Below are 24,414 nucleotides of genomic sequence, written 5' to 3'. Positions count from 1 at the left end.
CACCTTCCACCTTTTTTCTTTTCTTTTTTTTTTAAATTTATTTACTGATGCAGAGGTTTTGGCGCCACTATTTATCTTTGTGCCTGCAAAGCATTCCTGTGTAGCACTACATATATTCAACGGCAGAGGTTAGTTGAGGTGGCACCTACCAACATTTTTCAGAACTTCCACTTACTTTGCACTCGATTCTAAGCTTCAGTCAGTTTTTTGGATTACAAAAACCGGAAAAAGGTGTGGCTTAGATTTGAGTAAATACGGTATTCTTCTTGAAGTCTGAGGGTATTTCACCTGTCTCATACATTTTGCTCACCAGATGGTAGAGTTTTGTCAGGACTGGGTCTCCCAAGGCTGTCAGTAGTTCTAATGGAATGCTGTCTACTCCGGGGGCCTTGTTTCGACTCAGGTCTTTCAGTGCTCTGTCAAACTCTTCATGCAGTATCGTATCTCCCATTTTATCTTCATCTACATCCTCTTCCATTTCCATAATATTGTCCTCAAGTATATCGCCCTTGTATAGACCCTCTATATACTCCTTCCACTTTTCTGCTTTCTCTTCTTTGCTTAGAACTGGGTTTCCATGTGAGCTTTTGATATTCATACAAGTGGTTCTCTTTTCTCCAAAGGTCTCTTTAATTTTCCTGCAGGCAGTATCTATCTTACTCCTAGTGAGATAAGCCTCTACCTCCTTACATTTGTCCTCTAGCCATCCCTGCTTAGCCATTTTGCACTTCCTGTCGATATCATTTTTGAGACGTTTGTATTCCTTTTTGCGTGCTTCATTTACTGCATTTTTATATTTTCTCCTTTCATCAACTAAATTCAATATTTCTTCTGTTACCCAAGGGTTTCTACCAGCCCTCTTCTTTTTACATACTTGATCCTCCGCTTCCTTCACTATTTCATCCCTCAAAGCTACCCATTCCTCTTCTACTGTATTTCTTTCCCCCATTCCTGTCAATTGTTCCCTTATGCTTTCCCTGAAACTCTGTACAACCTCTGGTTCTTTCAGTTTATCCAGGTCCCATCTCCTTAAATTCCCACCTTTTTGTAGTTTCTTCAGTTTTAATCTACAGTTCATAACCAATAGATTGAGGTCAGAGTCCACATCTCCCCCTGGAAATGTCTTACAATTTGAAACCTGGTTCCTAAATCTCTGTCTTACCATTATATAATCTATCTGATACCTTTTAGTATCTCCAGGGTTCTTCCATGTATACAGCCTTCTTTCATGATTCTTGAACCAAGTTATGCTCTGCACAAAATTCTACCAGGCGGCTCCCTCTTTCATTTCTCTCCCCCAATCCATATGCACCTACTATGTTTCCTTCTCTCCCTTTTCCTACTCTCAAATTCCAGTCACCCGTGGCTATTAAATTTTCGTCTCCCCTTCCTACCTGAATAATTTCTTTTATCTCATCATACATTTCATCAATTTCTTCATCATCTGCAGAGCTAGTTGGCATATAAACTTGTACTACTGCAGTAGGCGTGGGCTTCGTGTCTATCTTGGCCACAATAATGCGTTCACTACTCTGTTTGTAGTAGCTTACTCGTACTCCTATTTTTTTTAAATTCATTATTAAACCTACTCCTGCATTACCCCTAATTGATTTCGTATTTATAACCCTGTATTCACCTGACCAAAAATCTTGTTCCTCCTGCCACCGAACTTCACTAATTCCCACTATATCTAACTTCAACCTATCCATTTCCCCTTTTTAAGTTTTCTAACCTGCCCGATTAAGGGATCTGACATTCCACGCTCTGATCCGTAGAACACCAGTTTTCTTTCTCCCGATAATGACATCCTCTTGAGTAGTCCCCGCCCGGAGATCTGAACCTCCGGAATATTTTAGCCAAGAGGACGCCATCATCATTTAATCATACAGTAAAGCTGCATGCCCTCGGGAAAAATTACGGCTGTAGTTTCCCCTTGCTTTCAGCCGTTCGCAGTACCAGAACAGCAAGGCCATTTTGGTTAGTGTTACAAGGCCAGATCAGTCAATCATCCGACTGTTGCCCCTGCAACTACTAAAAAGGCTGCTGGCCCTCTTCAGGAATGATTATAGGAACCTTTATTTTTATCTTGTGGCTTTCTCTGATTTTATCAGACACTGTGCTTAATAAAACTTTTCCTCATAAGACTTGACTTTTAGCTGCATAGCTGAGTGGTCATTTTCTTTGAGATACAGCTAGCGGAAACTACCACAGGTTACAACTTAAAAAGCCATTCACTGACACCACCAAGCAGGGTCCAATAAAAACAACCCAGCATCATCATCACCAAGAAACAGCACAATTTCCTGTTAATGAAATAAGCAAACATAATTGAATATTATGTTAGTAAAAGTGATTTTTTTTATGCAAGTCAGGTGAGAATGTAATTCTGTATCTCTGGCATGTGATCTGCTTTTTAATTATCGTAGCGCATCCTTCCCTACTCATTCACTGTACTGACTTTATCGCATGTTTTTCCTTAAAATTATAATAATTTAAAAAAGGAAAACAATACGACAACAAAATTTCTTGTTAAATCCATGAAGAAAAACAAAACTTACAAAATGCAACATCAAATCATTTTGCATTAATTTTTTCTGTGATGTTAGCATAGGCAGGCATCATAAATCTGCAGCTAGAGGGGAATTGAAGATAAGGTTATATGTGGAAAATCGTTGTAAAAGAGATGTTTGTCATAGGAAAAAAAAATTTAAAATTTGATGTAAACAGAGTTTAAGTAAACCTATTCTTGCAGACAGTGCTTGATCCACAAGATTTAATCACAAGTGACAATATGAAACATTTTGGGTTGAAAACAAGACAATGTGAATTCTACTATTTGTTAACAGTATACCTTTTGTAGTATGAGACATACTAATATGAACTTAAAATATAGCATCAAAATATTTCATATGGTGTACCTGGAAAGGAAATAGGAATTTACAATATCCTTTATCCAAGACGACAGTCTCTTGTACTTTTTGTCAAAATAAAATCAAGGGCTATTGTGTCATCACAAAAAGAATCTATTATTTTAATACATACTACTTTTTTTAAAAAATAATAATAAATATTCCAGTGACTAATTTAATGTTGTTATGTACATATCTATATATATTTCACGAACACTTTGAACTGTACAATTACAAGTTGTACATCACATCAATGTACAATTTTACAGTTTCTCTAATTTCTACACTGGTGTCAATAGTCTTCACTGCTGCCCTTTTCTATTAGCAAGCCTGTGCCAAATTCACATAATAAATATTTACATCATTTAGTTACTGTTCAAATTGTTGCTCAACAGAGACAATAACAAATTGTATTTTTCACCACAGTCACGCATAAAACTCATTGCCCATAGAATTTTATTGCAAATCATTCTTGGTTGCTGAAGAATTGTTACCTGATGCAGTAACAGCACATACAATAAATGTAACTACATGAATTGTCCAATTAAACACTCATAAAAAAACAGCTTAGCTTCAAAGACAAATCCTGTCATTTATAATGATGAAATGTACCACAAGAGTTTTCTAATAGCTCTAAAGTGAATAATGAAACATGTACTGTAATTATGACAACATTAAAATTGTGGCATTTTTTGATTCCTTAATTTTGATAAGAATTTTATAAATAAAAAAATAGTTTTTTCTTTACATAACAATTAAAATTAACATAATATTGAGCATGAAACAGGAATGGTAGGTACCACCTGAGAAGGGAACAGTAGTAGGTGGAGGGGGCTGGCTAAGGCATCAATCTGCCTGTTATTCTGTTTCCAGATAACCCAATGGTTCACAAAATTCAAAACAATTTCATATGTAAAATTATTTACAAACATCAAAATCAACAAAACACCCACTCACATATCACAACATGGATAAATTAACTAATCTTCTACTGGTCCTCCTCTTTTGGTCTTTGATACACAGCACCAAATTTAGCCATGTATTTCTTTATAAAGTCTCGTGCTTTATGTTTCACATTATCATTGCATTCAAGGTCCTCAACACTTCGGCAGTGTTTCAACTCCTTCAGCATTACAAAATGTGTCAGCTGAAATAAAGCATAAAATAGATAATTTATGTCGTGATACAAGACAAAAACAGAAAATCAATGTTGAACTAATCAGCTTACCTTTCTAGCAAGATGCTTGAAGTCATCTGTGTTTGTTATACGTGCTTTCTGACATTCTGGTTTTCTATACGGATTTAGATATTGCACAATTACACCAGCCATCTGCAGTCGGAACTGATCCTTAATTTTCCTAGCTGTATCACTTGAAGTATCAGCAGCAACAGTCACGGGTTTTTCTGATGACTTTGTGTTAGAATGAAATTTACTTTCACGGTGGTATCTTTTTGATTTTTCTGCATGCTGACGTGCCAGCTCTTTCCTTTTCCTCAGTTTTTCCTTTATTTCTCTATACCTCTTATTATCAGACTTATCTTCTTCTCGGCGAGGCTAAAAAGTAACAGCAGAGAGTTATATTTTGCAATAAGTACTTCTTTTAAGAAAATAAAAGAAGTGTGCTTATTTATGGAGACTCAGATACACACTGGGAGACAGTTTGTATCAGTGATATGACAGCAGCTATACCAGTGACATTTCTGCAGGTGTATAGAACATTTGTAATCTATAACAATCAAAAACCATTTACCAACACGGTCTCCCCCCCCCCCCCCCCCCCTTAACAGACACAACTAAATGTACCCATACTGAAAGGGTATAAGGTAATTCCTAGGCATCTGCAGCTACATTTTAACAAAATGGTTCAAATGGCTCTGAGCACTATGGGACTTAACATCTATAGTCATCAGTCCCCTAGAACTGAGAACTACATAAACCTAACTAACCTAAGGACATCACACAACACCCAGCCATCCCGAGGCAGAGAAAATCCCTGACCCCGCCGGGAATCAAACCCGGGATACATTTTAAAAGAACAAACATATTTTATAAGGAACATGTAACCATGTGGCGAAGCCAATGTGAAATAGCTAATAATACATACACCAACTGATTTTGCTATGTAATTTGCCAATAGAGTAGGAGAATTATGTCACCAATAAACCTTGGGTCAATAACTGTTTGAGGAAAATAATATCCCTTTAAAAAGCCAGTTCATTGAAATCATGTCATCTTCACCGAACAGTGGCGCATCTGCAAAAGACATCATTCTATGTTTAGAGCTTGCCAAGTCACATGAAGTTGTTACTTATATAGCATGTGTCTCAATTTCAGAAACAAAATACTGAAAGAATTTCACAGACAATACATTACAGCTGTTTAGATTTAAATATGATACTTAAATATATTGTTGTGAGTTGTCATGCATGCAGTGTAGTGTTGCAAATAGCATTTCTGGCTAGTGTGCTCCAGGTCACCAGTTCAGACCTGATCACTAGCAATGATTTGTTATTCAGTATTTCTAGAAGATTCCTTTGTTTGTAATGTTTGTATATTCTGCAACATTCAATGTTTATCTAAACAGCAACACTCTTCATAAAGGAGTTCGATTACAGTTTGTAAGCTGATGCTAGATAAACACGATTTCAGTGCTAAGTGCTGTACTTCGCTGATGACCCTGCTTTTGGATTTGGACTTGAATGTGGTTCTGACAAGACGTTGTTTAGTGGAGACACTGGGTACTTCAAAACCACAGTTTTGATTAGGCAATGTAAAAGCCATCATTTACATGGACAAGAACCAAATACAAGCAGTACACCATTCCCACAGTATATATACTAAGAAAACCATTGGATTCAAAAAATAAACAAGTCATATGCACACCAGGCATGCATTGGTATTTTCTGAAGATGCTAGCTGAGATCAAACAAAATAGCTGAAAAGGTTCTACAAACTCTCCAAATACAATAGGTGGAATGTACAGCTTAGTAGTGGTGCAAGGACAATGAAAAGAAGCTCATAATTAGGACAAATTCCTGGCCAAACTAAAGAAAATATACGGTGACAATCAGTGGTGAGTCCACTTAATGGAAGAACACAGCCCAACATTATGGGGCATGGGGAAACATAACAGTCCAACACACAGAATGTTTTGATCCTATACCACATTGTAAATCTGAATATGACAGAATCTGACAATACCTCAGACTTAAAGAAAGAGGCCACAGAATGGATGTACCAATCCCTTCTGGTAATGGATGTTACAACAAGAAAAATATGGCGCCAGTTCACTATGGAAATACAACAAAGAGTCAGACAAAAGAAGTATGACTGACTCTCTAACATGGTACCTATGACAGTTTCGGAAGATCATCATGATCTCACTAGGCAGTGAGAGAAGAAGAGATACAGAATTTTCTGGCAACTAACACAGTTGGACTCCACCTCTTGTCGAACATGCTAACTTGGATTTGTGCTACAGCCATCAAATGACAACCCTGCACCTGACCAATAGAGGTACAACTAACTCCTCTGCCAAATATACCATTCTGCAGAAGAACAGACTTCTGTAGCATAGAGGACAAAATGCCAATGTGTTTCCACTGTGGACAGCCTGGGTACATTGTATGCTACTTCAGAGAAAGAAGGCTATGTCACCAGATGTCAAGCATTACAATAGTTCTGTTTATACCAGCCAACACAGACTATTATACCTGAACTGTGTTACAATGTCCATCTCCATGCCCTAGACGACATCACTCCCCCCACACCTTAGCTGTTCATTGTCACCATACAGAGATAACAGCCAGTCACCTAGCAAATAAATTCAGAAAAACTGAGCAAGGCAAACACCGACTGAGCTGTTGCTACCACAGATGAAAATTCTCCATGGATAACTATTACCAAGATGGTAAGGAATCTTGCTGAATCAATGGCCAACCTGTCCGAGTGCTAGTCGACTCAAGGGTTTCCTTTTCTGAAACGTGAAATGCTTATCATTGACAGCTAAAGAACACTTATGTTTGGTGATACAGAAGTAATTATACTGTATGTCATAAATCAGAAATACATGTAGCCAATAGGAACTGTACTGCATGATTATCTACCAATGATAGAGCATGCCGCAGACGCAGTCAATACCTTCGCTGCGCAGTGCCGATGGTACTGTTATCGACGACTGTGCCGCTAAAGCGGAGTTATTGAACGCAGTTTTCCGAAAGTCCTTCACCAGGGAAGACGAATGGAATATTCCAGAATTTGAAACATGAACATCTGCTAGCATGAGTTTCTGAGAAGTAGACACCTTAGGGGTTGCGAAGCAACTCAAATCGCTTGATACGGGCAAGTCTTCAGGTCCAGATTGTATACCGATTAGGTTCCTTTCAGATTACGCTGATACTATAGCTCCCTACTTAGCACTCATATACAACCGCTCGCTCACCAATAGATCTGTACCTACAGATTGGAAAATTGCGCAGGTCGCACCAGTGTTCAAGAAGGGTAGTAGGAGTAATCCATTTAACTACAGACCTATATCATTGACGTCGGTTTGCAGTAGGGTTTTGGAGCATCGTTTTTCCCGCTCGCTGTTCGGGAGTGGAATAGTAGAGAGATAGTATGATTGTGGTTCGATGAACCCTCTGCCAAGCACTTAAATGTGAATTTCGGAGTGGTCATGTAGATGTAGATGCCCTTCAAATTTGTCATTTTAACAGAACACAGTCATAATGTTATTCTCAGATGAGACATCTTGCAGGCATCACAAGCAGTCAAAGACGGTGGAAGATCAGAGCTCTACACTGATGAAGCTACTCCAACAAGCACACATAACAAAGATTGGTCTGCACGGCTCATTGCCACTATAGATGCTATTATCCTGCCATCATCAATGAGATGCATTCCAGTCATTAATTGAGATGTTCATTTAAAACTGTGGAGCTTTTGTTGACTGCAGAAAGCTACTGAGGCTCACAAAAGAAATCTGGATGCAAATGCCTATCATAAGCATTGTAGTTGGTCAAGATCAGAATTTTGAATCACTAAAGTCACAAGCAGCCACAACTCATCCTTTAAAGGTACACGCCTAAGGGCAGTCAAATCACTCCAGAAAGGCCACCTTGGTGCCAATGCTGAAGAATCATGCTCTGTTGCCACTAAAGACAACATAAGGGAGGTACGTACTATCAAACTGCCAAAGGGAGGAACAATTTCGGAAATGTTGGGCATTCTGCATCTATTTTCAAATGCTTTAAAATCTGGAGTGGAGAAAAGACAAGACCAAGCAGCCCATGGTAACACACCGTATCAACACTGTAGATCATCCATGCCAGTGTTCACACAGGGTGTTATCAGTTGAATGACAGATAATCCATTAGGAAGTGGGAAAGATGCCACAAGATGATATCACTGAACTTCCAGTCCTTGATCCTCTGAGGCTTAAGGAGTATCTTTCAAGAAATCCTTTGGTAGAACAAAGGAGCATGGATGAAACCTAAATCATCACAGCATTAAATGACACTGCTGCTGAACAAAGAGATAATCTAGCACTGCTGAAAACCATAGAACCTTGAAGGAGGAGGAACTGACAAAAGGAGCATTCCAATTAATATACGGAATATCATACAAGACAAACTATAATCCAAGGGGACAGAAATGGTTGCTTACTATCCCAGCTCACCTATGGCCAGCTATCCTGCTGTTTTTCCATAAAACAAAAGCATCTCATCACCTGGAATTTGTGAAGAGCCTAGACAGGATCAGACACATGTATCACTTGCCAGGTCTCTACCAAGTAATTACAGTATGTGAGCCACTGCAAAGAATGAAAGCAAATGGAAGCATGTGCCACAATTACCTACTGCAAGGAATGAAAGCATATGAAAGAATGTGCCACAATTACTTACTGCAAGGAATGAAAGCAAATGGAAGCATGTGCCACAATTACCTATGGAGTAGCTGGTGCCAAAACAGCCTGCGGCAGTATCATTCCATAGAACTGGAATCAGCCTTGGGAAGTTTCCAAAGTCAACAAACAGAAATCAGTGGATAATAGCCTGCATTGACTATCTCACTGATTATGCTGTCACCAAAGTTGAGCTGACTGCTAAAGCTCCCAAAATTGCACTGTCTTTGTAGATGATGACATTTTGTTTGATGATCTCTGGAAAAGTTTTGCAGTCCAGACTATTATAAAAGGCAATTTCCCATAGCAACAGCACTAACAGGATGATAACTGCCTACCACCTGCAGACGAATGGTCTCACATAAGGCAGATATGCTCTCAATATACACTGACGTTGAACAGAGATTAGGATACACTGCTGACCATTGTGAATTTGTATACAACACAGTAAAGCAAGGTACTGGCTTTGCACCACATTTCTGCTCCATGTTTGGGAGACTGAAACACAAAGAATACACTGTTCTCTTTTCAACTGGATGATACTCAAGACGACTACTTTAAACACCTCATTATCAGTTTCAAAGAAGCAAGGCAGTTGGTTTGCTTATGGACACTGCACATCCAGAAGAAGGACTAAGGTCAGAAATGACATCTGTTATCTGGGTTCCTACAGGCAGCTGGATCTACTGGTGAAGACAGGTAGCCTCACGTGTGGGATGGTAGATGAACTAATGTTTTGCTGCATCATTCCCAAAACAAATTGTGATCTTCTGGTTTGGAGCTGAAGGGTAGACTCGGACACATTTGTGATGGTATTTGATGAGGATTTCTCCTCATAGGTCATATTTGCATTACACACAAGAGATGGCTACCAGTATAACAAAGTGACAGGCACTTGCAGAATTTTATTATTATTATTATTATTATTATTATTATTTTGATAGAAAAACCCCTCAGGTCTACTACACATTATGATTTCAAAACGGGAGATTATCAGCCCCATTAACTACAGAAACTAGCATTCATCATGACGGATCGAAGAAGCCAGAAGTGAATTTTAAATTCCAATTAGATTGTATATTGCAAAGATAGTCTGGCCCCCAGTGGTAGAGGGGTATGTACAGCCATAAACAGCATAATAATAAATTGGGAGTATTTATTGAATGAATCTGGCACTTTCCCCCCATTCTGGCAATTATTTATTTCAGATTTTTATTTCACAACCATTTTCAAATTTTTAGCCCTTAAACAATGATTACCTGTGTAGAACAGACACTATATTATCGCTATGAAAAGGGTGACCAGTAGTGTGAAAGTAAATTACTAAAGGGATAACAACCTAGAAAAGTTACCATATGTATAAAAATGGCTGTGAATTCACATATTGTTTTTCAATTTGTTTTGGTTTATGAAAATTTAATTGTTCTCGATGTTTTGAGAGTTAGCTTTTGCATGTCACACACACTCTGCTACCCTAGTAGCTGCTTCTCGCCTGTAGTGCATGCAAGCATGCACCTATTAACTGGGGTCATACCGCTGTGTGTGTGTGTGTGTGTGTGTGTGTGTGTGTGTGTGTGTACATCTATTGTTTAAGGAGACCTATTTGGCCAAAAGCTTTATTTGTGACAATCTTTTTGTTGTGCCTATCTGCGCTTCAGCATCTCTGCTATATGGTGAGTAGCAACTTTCCTCATACTATTGTTAAATTGCATCCTAGATTTTCCACTATTTGATATTATGTTACGTCTAGTTCTTCCTTTCAAGCAGAATGTATAACATCTACATTCACTGTAAATTAAAGTTATTTTCAAATTTTTTAGCAACTATACTCTCTGAAAGTTTTAGGAAACTTAGAATGTTTACCACAGGTTTTCCTGTTTAAGCGATTGCTTCAGTTCTTAAAGGTAACTAATAGCATTTTTTGCTCAACAGATTGTATAAAGCATTCTCGGGCGTCTTGCCACTTCAGTTTGGGGTAAAATCTTAAGCTATCGACGATTACCTCCATTGTCTTCATTAGGAGTAACTGTCAAAATTGCTACTGCTGCAGCCTTATATAGCCCCTAATATGCTTCTAATTGGTCGGTAATTACATAGGGCAGTCACACATGCTGTAAACATCTGCACAGGTGGCACCACCACTTCTTTCATATCATAAACTTTGCAACAAATATCTCTGGCTCTTCTCTGCATCGAGAGTTCAGTTCCATTCACCGCTGAGATTAGATTCACAGTCACAGCTGAAGTTGTTCTCTCACATTCTTACTTCTACAGCCTCTTTCATTGCAAAATCTCAGTATGTAGGAGCCTGGGAAAAGCAATTTTTTTAACAGTATTTTGTGTTTGTTTGTGAGGCTATGCTCAGAAACAGTACATTTCTTCAGTTCTCGTTCTTAAATATGGCTTTAATATAATGCACACCAGTCAGAAACAGTATGTACATACTGATGTAACTGCCTCTGCACACACAAGGGCTGTTATAAATCAGAAGGTTACTGAGGCCGATGCTGTCCTTAACAGGGCATAGCATCTCATTTATTTTCTTCAGAGGTTGGAAAATAGGCAGAGTCATGGGAAGGCAGTGTACAGGCTATTTTGCTGGATGTAGCACTGCAGGAAGGAAGGAAAGCAATGGATAACTCATCATGTAAATGTTCAATATTTTCACATTTCTTTTTGTTATAGAATGCTTCATATCAGGTGACCCACGGTCATTCTTTCTGAACGCATACTTCCAACGATTAATTACAGAATCTACATGGTCTTTGGCAGAAACAATTTTTGCTCTGTGTATCAGAACATTTAAAACTGCACTCTTCTGAACTGGATGGTGAAAACACTCGATGCTACGATATAAATCAGTATGAGTCAGCCTGCGGCACACTGAATGGGCAAAATATCAATCCAATTTTCATTGTATCAAAAGTATCTAAGAATGGCAGCCTTCCATCTTTCTCCATCTTGATAGTGAACTGGATGTTTGGATCTATACTGTTCACATGTATGTGGAAGTGCTCAAGAACTACTATGCCATGTGATCAGACCAAAATATGTCATCGACATAACGATAAAATGAAGATGGACGATGGGAAGAAAAACTCAATATTTGATGAAACAAAAGTTCTGTCCCAGGCTTCTCCATACTGGGATTCTGTAATTAAATAGACTGTAGAAATAAGAATGTGTGAGATTAACTTCAACTGTGGCAGTGGATATTACCTTAACGTGTACAGAAGTGAGCTCTGGTTGCAGAGAAGAGCCAGACATTTTGTTGCAATGTTTACGCTACGATGGGAGTGGTGGTGCCACCAAAACAGACGTTGACACCAACTGCGACAGAATTACATAATTACCACCAATCACAAGACATCTACGGCTATAGAATTCTATCACAGCAGCAGTTTGATAGTCAGTTGCTACTGACGACGAAGATGGAGGTGATCATCAAAAACTTGAAATTTTGCCCTAAACTGACATAGTAAGAAGTCCGAAAATATATTATACCACAGTGCCATCATGAAAGACTTTCTTCTCATATTAAAATATTTCCTGCAGGCTTTGTTTAAAGTTATTTGTTCTATGTCCTGTAAACCACTGCACCAGCCACAATGCAACCTCAATGTGAATACTGTCCTCAAAAAGGGGATGAATTAGTTGACATTTGTAAGCAGCTGAAAATTGTCCTGACTATTGTCAAACAATAAGTACTATCTTCTCCTATGGATACTGTCTATTCTGCAGGATATAGACAAGAAGGAACACTGTATCTACTCAGTGTGTATGCCTGGAGGCCTCACTTAACAGGTTGAAGAGGTTGTTCTAGCAATCACTGAGGGAACAATGTACAACCAACTCCAGATTGTGGCGCACGTTGGAATAAAGTATGCCTTTCGTCTGGGCTCCGAGGTTATACTTGTATCATTCCAATGACTGCACAAAAAGCTGAGAGGACCAGCGTTGTGCATGGAGCTTCAACAAAGTTCACAATTTGTCCCACTGTTGCCAGAACTGATCGTATACCATTAGTTCCGATTCGAGTGGAAGTACTGAACCAAAGACTTCAGATGGTTCTGTGACAAGCTGAGTTGCAACTTCATGGATTTACACAGTGATAAAGAGAACTGGTAGTCTCCCCCTAAATGGGTCAGGCATGTGCTACACATCAGAGGCTGGGCATCAGAGGCTGCTGCCCAGGTAGCTGTCAGTGGGTGGGATGCATCCAACAATCAAGGAGGAGGAGGAGGAGGAGGAGGAGGAGAAAGAAGAAGAAATTAAGAGAGAAAGGAAAAGAAGAAGAAGAAGAAGAAGAAAGAGAGGGGGGAAGAGGAGGAGGAGGAGGAGGAGGAGGAGGAGGAGGAAAAAAAGGGGGGGAGGGGAAAGAAATATTAGGCAACACACACTATCCAGTCCAGATAATAACAACAGTAGGAGACCCAGACTATTAGTGTAAGACCCAAATAAATTTCCCCACACACACAGGATGGAGTATTAAAAACCTAGTAGTTAACTGATGAATGATTCACAATAAAGTGCCACTGCTTGAAGCGCTCCTGAAAACAATGAAGCTCACATTATACTAGGTACATAAAGCTGGTTAAAACATGAAGCTGACAGCAGCATTGAGATTTTTGTGGAAAATTTAAATGTACATCGAAAGGATAGGGAAATGGGAAATGGAGGTGCTGTATTTGATGCATAGACAAGACACTCAAACCCAATGAGATAGAAATTGAAGGTGCATGCGAGCCTGTTTGAGAAAGACTCAGTATCAGGGGTGGGATAAAACTGTAATTCGAGCCTTATATCAATCACTCAACTCACGCCATTAACGAAAAGTAAAACTGTAGAGAAAACCTTCACTTGCACATAAGTTTCCCAATCATATCGTATTGCAAGTGCAGACTATAATCATCCAACAATCAAATGGGAAAATTGCAGTTTTGTTAGTGGTTGGTAATGTAATTAATGACGAGGTACTGAATAGAATTGGGACGGAGTTTGTGGCACAACTTGACTAGAAGGAGGGATCGGTTGGTAGGACATGTACTGAGGCATCACGGAATCACCAATTTATTACTGGTGGGCAGCGTGGAGGGTAAAAATCATGGAGGGAGACCAAGATATGAATAAACTAAGCAGATTCAGAAGGATGTGGGTTGCAGTACATACTTCAAGTTGAAGAAGCTTGCACAGGATAGGGTAGCACGGGGAGCTGCATCAAACCAGTTTCTGGACGAAGACCACAACAAAAACATACTTGTTGGTGCGACAAGACATCCTGTGAAATATTACTAAATGCCTTCTGTAAAAGTACTGAGAACACGTAGTTTGGAATCCCACTCATGACAGAAATATATTCTACATAATGGCAACAAAAAGACCTAACTTCTTTAAGGATGTCCACATCAAAACTGGTATCAGAGCCCCTGAGGCAGTTGTGGCAACAATGATTACCAAAGTACAAGGGCTACTAAAACAAGTAGATACACCACCAAGGTCAGCAAACTAGATAAAAAAAATTAGTAATGCCATATTTCGATGAGGAACTTGTAACTTTCAGCACTGGGCAGGAGCATGTAGAGGAACTGTGTCTTAAGTTTAGAAGAATAGTTGTCCATGCACTGGATGGATATGTACCCAATAGAAAAGTTCATAAATGGAGGGACCCACCATGGTATACAGTCACTGTAAACAAATTCGTAAAAAAAACAGAGATTACTACATAATAGATGTAAAACGAAGCATAGGGCTACAGACAGAGAGATGATCTTTTACAATATTCAAAAAAATTATGGTTGCATGAAAAAGTTAGCGTCAAGTCACTCATAGATGAGACAGAAACTAAATTGAGAATGGCAAAGCAGAAGCTGAAATGCTTAGCTCTATTTTCACATGTTCCTTTACAAAACAAAACTCTGGAAAATTCGCAATTTAATCCTCGTACAACTGAAAAGTGTTGCCAGTGGTGTTGAGAAACAGCTGAAATCAATAACACTGAACAAAGCTCCAGGGTCTGATTGAAACCCTATCAGATTCTGTAATGAATATGTGACTGGGTTAGCCCCTCTTTTAATTATGCTCTATTGTAGATACCTCGAACAAAAAACAGTTCCCAGTAATTGGAAGAAGGCATAAGTGACACAGGTTTACAAGAAGGGTAGTAAAAGTTATCCACAAAACTACCACACTGTTTTGTTGTAAAATCTTAGAATATATTCTATAGTAAAACATAATGAGATATTTCAAACAGAATTACCTCTTCCATGCGAACTAGCATGGATTCTAAAAACATCAATCACGTGATTCAACCCAACTTGCACTTTTCTCACATAACGTACTGAAAGCCTTGGATCGAGGCAGTCAGGTAGATACATAATTTCTTGACTTCCAAAAAGCATTTGACTCAGTACCACATCTACACTTATTATCAGAAGTATGATAGTATGGGATATCAAGCAAAAATTTTGACTGGATTGAGGATTCTTTGGTTGAGAGGATCAGCAAATTATCTTGGATGACAAGTCATTGACAGACACAGAAGTAATTCAAGTGTGCTTGAGGAAATGAGTTGGGACCCTCATGTTGTATACTAATGACCTATTATACTAATGGTAACCTCAACCTTTTTGCAAATGATGCATGATTTATCATGAAGTACTGTCTGAAAGAAGCTGTGTAAGATTTCAAAATGGCAGAGGTTGGCAACTTGCTTTAAATGTTCAGTAATGTACAACTGTGCACTTCACAAAAAAAAGGCAGTATCCTATGACTTTAATATCAGTGAGTCACAGCTGAAACACGTCAACTAATACAAATATCTGGGTGTGTGAAATGATGATATAGACTCAGACCTGGGTAATGCGGTAGGCAAACTTCAGTTTCTTGGTAGAAAATGGGAAATTCAGTCACTCTACAAAGGAGACTGTTTGCAAATCACTTATGTGAACCACTCTAGAATACAGTTCAAGTATGTGGGACCTGCACCAAATAGGACTAACAGGGGATATTGAATGTATACAGCTAATGGTCATGGGCTTGTGAGAGTGTCAGAGAGGCGCTGAAGAAACTGAACTGGTAAGACTCTCAAAAACAGACGTGAACTGTTTTAAATTATGACTATAAAGAATAAACTGCAACACTATAAAACACCACTCCTGTAGGGATCAGGAAGATAACATAACATTAATTATAACATGCAAGGAGGGACTTAAACTATCATTCATTCTGAACTCCACATGTTAATGGAATAGGGGAAAAAAACCTTAATAACTAGTACAATGGGGTGTCCCATCTATCATGCACTTTACAGTGGTTTGTGGAGTAAAGATGAAGATGTGTGGACTGTTAGTTGATCTCAATGTAATCTAGCACACTGCACATATAAGCAAAAAGACCCTTTATTGCTTGTTACATAATTACTGAACAAGCACTGGAAGCGATCACATCTATTATACATCTAGGGGTATGTACACGAGTGATTTAAAGTGAAATGACTATTTAAAAGGTATCATAGAAAAGGCAGATGCCAGACTGAGATTCATTGGAAGAATTCCAGAGAAGCATCCACAAAGGAAGTAGCAAAAAAAACCATCGCCTGACCAATTCTTTAGTACTGTTTATCATTCGAGGACCCTTACTAGTTAGGATTGACAGACAGAATAGAGAAGATCCAAAGGACAGCAGCTCTTTTTGTCATGGGTTCTTTTAGTATGCATGAAGGATTCTTTCAGTAAGCACGAAAGCATCATAGAGATGCTCATCCCACTACAGAGGCAGACACTGCAAGTGGAGCTTTGTAGGCAGTGTACCCACTGGAGTGACATGGTAAGTGGCATGAGGCATGCATCTAGCTTTTAACTTCAGACAGAGCACACACAGTCTAATGGAGCAGCACCTACCAGACTGACACAACATAAACTGAGTTGTATGGCTTGCCACATCACTGCCAAATGAATGCGGCATGCTCGAGTCCACTCACCCCCCCCCCCCCCCCCCCCGCCCCATGCATCCAACTGTGCAACTTATAGTTCAAGAATGTTTCTGCTATGGTTGTACGATTGTCTCTGTGCCCAGAAAATTAGAAACAATCCTGGGTTCAATAGTAATTTTTGTTGGTCTAGACATAGTTCAAGCGCCTTCTTGAGTGCTATAATTATTCTAATGTTGTCCTCCTGATCCCTATGATCCCTACATGAATAGTATGTAGGACGTTGCAATACATTCCTCATAGTCTTCATTTAAAGCTGGTTCTTGAAATTCTGTTTGTAGGCTTTCTTTCAATCACAGCAGTGCTGAATACCACACAGGAAAGCTCAAAATAAAGCATGTGAAAGGATTGCAAGTGAACCATCATCACAGACAGACATATAAACTGGAATTAATTTAATTTGTTTGTGGAGGACAATGAAGAAATAGAATTATATAATGTGATTTTCTATGAAATGTGTTCACAAATCTCTTTACTGATTTACTGGAGCTAATGTGACATACGTAGTTACATTACATGTTTCTTAGAAGATTACACTCCACTTGGGTTGTGAAAGAAACTACAGAGTGGATTACTCAGTTCCACAGCATTGTTTGGATGTCACTGTTGGTTTTATGGTTTTTAATGGGAGTTTTCAATAGGTTGTCCACTTTGTACTGCGCAGATTACTTAGAATATACACCATCATGAGTCTGTATAAAGTTATGGAATAAATAAATAGCTTGAAATATCACGCTGATTCTATTCATATCAAACTTTATTGAAGTATCCAACACCCAGACCTTCAACACAAACATACCAACAGAACATTCTACATATGGCAAGCCAGCCCAAGCGGGTTGCATCATGCAGCCTCGCAGGCGCTCAGTGCCAACGCGGCACTATGTTTTAGATTTTTTTTCAAAGTGTTGCATCCTTGAGTCCCCATTCACCACATGTACGTCTAGTGATTGGTGGCTGACGCTACAGATCACACTTTATTAATAATTATAGTACAAGGTTACATCACCAGTTAAAGTTACATTCTCAGAAAGTACACCAAGTCCTTTCATCCATACATGTATTTTTTCATCATTACTAACTTTACTAAAGGAGCGGGTATACAATGTAAATGGTATATTACTATATACATAACTAGGTCTAGATTGGGACTTCACATCTATTCCACAATGCCAGGTCTTATAAGCGATGACATCTCTGTCGGCAAATGATTCCAATCCAGGTAGAGAGGCATTCTCACATTGGACAATAGCGAGGATAAACCTTCCACTTCCAGCACTCTTATCTAATGAAGCTCACGCGCTCGGTATATAAGCGGCCAATGCAGACCAGCGGAATCATTCTGCTGTCAGCTATATCTGCAACAGCATTGAATCACTATGACTCGTCGACGTGTGCATCATCAACGCCGCCATCACATGCCCGTCTACAAACACATAATAAGCCTGGAGAATAAACTTGGCACAAATGGAACTATGATGGCGGTGTTGATGATACACACATCGACGAGGCATAGTGCTTCAATACTGTTGCAGATATAGCTCACAGCAGAATGATTCCGCTGGTCTGCGCTGGCCGCTCATATACCTTTATTAGATAAGAGCGCTGATAATGGAATTAGAATTTTCAGCGTCGGCAGTGGGAGCGATAAAGCGTACGCGTGCTGTAGTCGTTCTATCAGCACACGTACCCACTGGCGAGTCGGCCCAAGCGGGTTGCATCATGCAATTGCTAGACGTACATCTGGTGAACAGGGGCTCAAGGATGCAACAGTTTGAAAAAAATCTAAATCATAGTGCCGCGTTGGCCGCTGAGCGCCTGCGAGGCTGCATGATGCGACCCGCTTGGGCCGGCTCGCCAGCGGGTACGCGCGTTGATAGAACGACTACAGCACGCGTACGCTTTATCGCTCCCACTGCCGATGCTGAAAATTCTAAGTCTGTTATCAGCGTTCTTATCTAATGAAGGTCACCCGCTCAGTATATATGCGGCCAATGCAGACCAGTGGAATCAATCCGCTGTGAGCTATATCTGCACCAGCATTGAAGCACTATGCCTCGTCGACGTGTGTATCGTCAACACCGCCATCGCATGCCAGTCTACAAACACATATTAAGCCTGGAGAATAAACTTGGCACAAATGGACCGATTTTTTTCTGTGGATGTCGAGTTAATTTTAGTCTTGACGTTGCCACAGGCAGTACTGGAAGAGGATGGTTTACCCTGCCTATGAGTATAAAGTCTCATTAGGCATTTTGTGAGAGGAAAAGCAGTCTTCTTTCAGAAAAGATTTAGGTTTCGGAAATTGGAGCATGTCTCCTAACAATGCTTTACTGAAACAACTTTCTTTTAATACTCTCCTATCACTTTTGCTGTCATACTCCCCTACAACAAATGATTAAAAGAATTAATCTGAATCTTAAAAAAAGCTAACAAGGCTATAGACTGAAATTAGAAAATGTTGATCCAAATTTCAGGAGATTAAGCCTGATGTGCTTTCTGTCGAAGCTACCAATACAGTTTGGTAGATTCCATACTTCCTAGTAACGGCAACTTATTTTCTTCCGGAATTACTGAGTTGCTGCTCGTCAATACAATGTACCCCGATTATTTTTACACAGATTATCAGTTTTGCAGACTCCATGTAAACCGGAAATAAACTCAAGTTCTCCAATGTCAACCAAAGTATAAGCATCAACGAAGCAAGTTAAAGAAATTTGTAGAAAGAGATGATGGAGAAACAAAAGAAACATGTGTTGACATTAAAACAAAATACAGAATTAATTGAAAGATATAAGAAGGGGGAAGCTGCTGCAAAATTAAGTGTTAATTATGGTATTGGAATGCAGACTGCTCAGGCCATTAAAAACAATAAGCAGAAAATACAGGATTTTGTTAAGAAATGTGATTCTAATTCGGGACCACCTGCTCAAAAAATCACGAAGAGATCTACATTTGATGGATTAGATGCTGTTCTTTTGCAATGATTTAGCCAAAAATGTGCAGAAGGTGTTATTGGTTCAGGCACAATGTGAGCTGAAAAAGCTAATTCTTTTCATGAAGCTCTAGGACTAGTGGGGAATTTTAATATTACATCTAGATGTCTGTCTATTTAATGCCTCATCTAATGGCTAAGCAGAGTCAAAGAACATCATTGGATTCATGAATTTACTGTGCAAGGAGAACAGTTTTGTTCAAATGTTACAGCAACTGAGTCTTTTTGGGAATAATCCCAGAAATTTATGGCAGAAGAGAATTTCATACCAGACCAAACTCATAATGAGACAAATGTGGTCTGTATTAGAAACATCTACTAACCAGAAACCTAGCTTTTAAGAGTGAACTTTGTGCCCCTGGATATAGGTCATCTGAGGAACATATTATAATTTTGAGCACCACTAATGGTTCTGGAAACCACAAAGTGAAACTACTAGTGATTGGAAAATAAAGGAACTCCAAGCTCTCAAGCATATACAGCTAACCATCTCCCTGTGCATTATTAAAACCAAAAAGGAGCACACAGATAGTAAAATTTTCAAAAAATGGTTCCACAAACATTTTGTACAAGTTCAGCGATTCCTAGAAGAGAAAGGATTACCACAAAGGCTGTTCTATCGCCTAGAAACATCCCTTCACATTCCGTAGAGAGGATTATCGTATCTGATGATGGTCTCAATGTAGATACGTTTTTACGTCCTAGCGTGACTGCCTTTTATACAGCCAATGGACCAAGGTGTAATTGCACCATTAAGACGGCAATACCGGGCTGGTCTATTCTGATACCTGGCAGAAAGTCATGCCACATCTACTACTTCAATCATGGAGGAAAATTCTTCCAGGCATGGAAAAAAGTACTTCTCAAAGTTTTGATGATGAAGAAATAGCAACTGCACAAATAATGAATCTGTCAATGGGTTACAGTGGTTTTCAATGTCGAAGAAGAAAATTTGAATGAGTGGCTGAAGATTGATGCATGTGAATCCAGCTTCCAGCACATCAGTAGCACCAACATTGTGACTGCTGCTCCACAACAAAACAAAGAAAACAACACTGAATGTGAAAGTGGGGATGAAGATAGTGACCTTGTCAGTCATTGTACCATACTGCACTGTGTTGATGTTCTTCTACATCAGATGGGCCAGAGAGGATTTCAGAACAATGATATTATTGCTGCAAGAAAAATTCGAAATGCCGTGCGAAAAAAATGTCGATTCCTCTCAAAAACAGACCGACATCACACACTATTTTAAGAAATAAACAGGCCGACAGTACCTACGCACAGAACTTGGATAAAGTTTCGAACAAAGACTACATGTTTGTAAATGTGTAGATTATTCATGTTGTATTCATTATTCGTGCATCTTCTCCCCCACATTAACCTGAATAATCATGAGAATACTGTATTCAGGCTACCAATGTTTTCATTTTTCATTTGATATGCCACCCATAATTCTTCAAATGGTATTGCGTTCTCAGAAAAAATAAAAGGGAAGGATGTAGCTTCAACTTTTTATACACCTGAACCCACCATACATTGCTCTCTGACTCAGTTGAGACTTTGCAGGGTGGAAAAAGGGTAAAAATAAAGAGACCCAAATAGTTTCCGAGAAAATGATGATCAAAGTTTCGACACCATTTCATCAAGCCCCCTGTACATTGTAAAATATAGTGAGTCGGTTAACATAGAGGGTAAAAACATCATTTTGAATTTCTGCTTCCTGTTTCTTATGTTTCTTTTCCATTAATTTTTTGTTGGCAGAGATTTTCTTTCTTTCTTTGACATTGTGAAATACAGTAAAATTATTGACTAAAGAAATAAGCATTCAAATACTATTACACACAAATTTTATCATCACAAATCTTATTCCATCAACAAACAATCCATCACGTAAGGAAACCAAAATATTAGAATTATATGTTACATGTTTTCCATTTTCAATTATTGTTAATAAGGCTATCTAAGATCTGTGATGATATAATTTATTTTTTATAACATCTGAAAGTACTTTTGTTAATAACTGCATCATATTTCATGGCGCCACCAAAATTACTGACGTTACAAAAAATATTGATGTCACATATTTCTGGTATTTCCACGCACAAAAAGAGAGAGAGAGAGAGAGAGAGAGAGAGAGAGAGAGCGCAATTCAATTTGGACACAGGCTGCAAAAATACGAATCTGTGGCATTAGCCACTACCCTACCGCCAACATGTGGGGGAACATTTCACGAGCAGACTGGTAAAGTAGGTTGAAACTTTGTCACTTTTTCGAAACCACTGAGTGTCAGCACATAAGCCAAACCAGATGTCCCTTTATTTCAACCCTTTGTTCAACCTGCAAAGTTTTGTCTGTGCCTGAGAGCAAATTATTCGGGAGGAAGACGGTTCAATCCCGTCTCCGGCCATCCTGATTTAGGTTTTCCATGATTTCCCTAAACCGTTTCAGGCAAATGCCAGGATGGTTCCTTTGAAAGGGCACGGCCGATTTCCTTCCCAATCCTTCCCTATCCCGAGCTTGCGCTCCGTCTCTAATGACCTCGTTGTCGACGGGACGTTAAACACTAACCACCACACTAACCACCACCACCATCACTGAGAGCAAATTATGGTGGATTCCACTTGTGAGTTCACATGAGCAGAATGTTTGCGGAACGACAGCTGTGCAATAAAGTTTTGAGAAACTCCTATATTTTAAGTTTTGAGAAATTCCTTCATTTGTCTTTCCATTGACAAGGCACTTTAGCAGTTTCCCTTACAAAACAATTAGACACTGCATCTTTCTTTCTTATTGCTGACATTTCTTTTTCTTCCATCCAACTTTGTGGCAGATTCAAATCCTGTCGCAGTAAATGGGTCTTCAAGTTGGTGACATTAAGAGCCCAGTATACTTTAGTTATATCAATAGCAAAATCCCATTTGACATTAATGGCTTGCTGGAACACAAGCCCAATCATTTGACAATATGTCAACAAAACAGTTATTGAATGTTTCGTGAATGGAATTGTTATTGCAGACAAGAAAAATTGATGAATATGTAGCTACCTTTCAAACAAAAATAACTTTTAATGTAATGTTGAGACAAATATTTGACTTTAGAATCTAGATGCAAACGAGAAACATAGTGGGCGTGGCTATAGCGCCAAGTGTGTATTCCACGTGAAAATATCATACACATAAAATTAGTCACATCTGAGCTCACATAGAGGCTAACCAACAGTCGTTCTTTCTATGCACCTTTTGCGACTGGGTCAGTAAAAGGTGGAAGTGACACAGGTAAATGATTTGCCCTCAGGCATCCACCTAAGGTGGTAGCATGTAGATGCTGATGTAGAAAAATCCATAACAAGGGTCACGATTTACTTAATTTATTAGGATCTCAACATTCAACCATTTGCGATAAAAAGACCAATTTCACACACACTGTGCATACTGGAATATAGTGCAATGCAGACAAAAATCATATGCCCAGTCCTATCACCCATATCATTTAAGAGCAGTTTTCTGACAATACTATGAAAAGAATAGATTGCTACTCTTCATGTAGCAGAGATATTGAGTTGCATGTAAGCACACAAAAATACTTTCAAACCAGTAAGCTCTCGGCCAAAACGTCTTCTTCTGAATTAGACAAAACATACACACACACAAGTGTGCGGGTGCGGCCGGCCTCCCCTCTCTGGCTGCTGAGGCAAGAGCATGGAGATCAGGGAAATATTTCACATCATTTTTAAACTTTTCCAAAAGGCTTGCTACTGTTCAAAACTGCTTTTTCTCAGAGAAGCTTGGATTCTCCTTATTACCCCAGTGAAAATCTTGCACAAAATAAATGTCTATAAACGACCGGCACACCTTTCATTCCATTTTATGAAACAAAAAAGTTGCTACATATTCTCTTGAAAATCAATCATCATAATAATACTGTCACTAATACTGTGACGTTAGCAGTTTTCTCTATTGGCCGGAACTGCTTGTGCCCTGTTACTTTTCAGCCTCATAATAAGCACACACCGTGGTAAGTGTGAACTTCTCTCAACTCTGTAAGTTACGCATGTTCTTTCACACATACTAGGCAATGAATTGTATTACAAGACTATCTCACCCAAGTACAAACTGCATGTTTGTCACTTATATGACAAGAAGTTCTATCATAAGCTACAGACAATTATGGGCAAAATACAGCACGTGTCCGGCAACGTAGCATCCCCAAAGACATTGTGTGTGAGGACACAAAAACAAAATCAATTAACCAAATGATATTAGAGCTTTATGTAATGTTAACTGTGAAAGGCACTGGAAGAGACTGTATTTCCACTTTTCCTAGCATACATTTGTTTGACCATGAAGCAAATTGCAACAATCTATAGTATTATTATTACGACAAACTACTAAGTGGTAGACAATGAAAATCCACCAGTGAATAGATAACTGTTACACATTTAACAAGGGAAAATCCAGGATGGAATGTAACAATATTATGAAAAGGACAGTTGCTACTCGCCATGCAGCGTAGATGCTGAGTCGTACATAGGCACAACAAAAAGACTGTCAGAAAATGAGCTTTCAATGCCTTTGTCGGAGATAGAACACACACACACACACACACACACACACACAC

General features: G+C 38.9%; 1 protein-coding gene across 5 annotated transcripts in view; it reads right to left on the bottom strand.

Annotated features, from left to right (window-relative positions):
• Nucleotides 1–3,000: 3,000 nt before the first annotated feature.
• The window catches only part of LOC126335445 (uncharacterized), a 226,621-nt gene continuing 205,207 nt past the window's right edge, over nt 3,001–24,414 (bottom strand). For all 5 annotated transcript variants that reach the window (XM_049998734.1, XM_049998737.1, XM_049998735.1 and 2 more), the window contains 2 exons: nt 4,138–4,464; nt 3,001–4,056 (listed from right to left, as the gene is read on the bottom strand). In XM_049998734.1, coding sequence (XP_049854691.1) covers nt 3,898–4,056; nt 4,138–4,464 — 486 coding nt within the window. In that variant the 3' untranslated portion in view covers nt 3,001–3,897. The remainder of the gene's footprint in view (nt 4,057–4,137; nt 4,465–24,414) is intronic.

This window comes from Schistocerca gregaria, chromosome 2 (assembly GCF_023897955.1).
Source record: "Schistocerca gregaria isolate iqSchGreg1 chromosome 2, iqSchGreg1.2, whole genome shotgun sequence".
In the NCBI taxonomy this organism is placed as follows: domain Eukaryota; kingdom Metazoa; phylum Arthropoda; class Insecta; order Orthoptera; family Acrididae; genus Schistocerca; species Schistocerca gregaria.
This window is presented reverse-complemented; position numbering and strand designations above follow the sequence as displayed.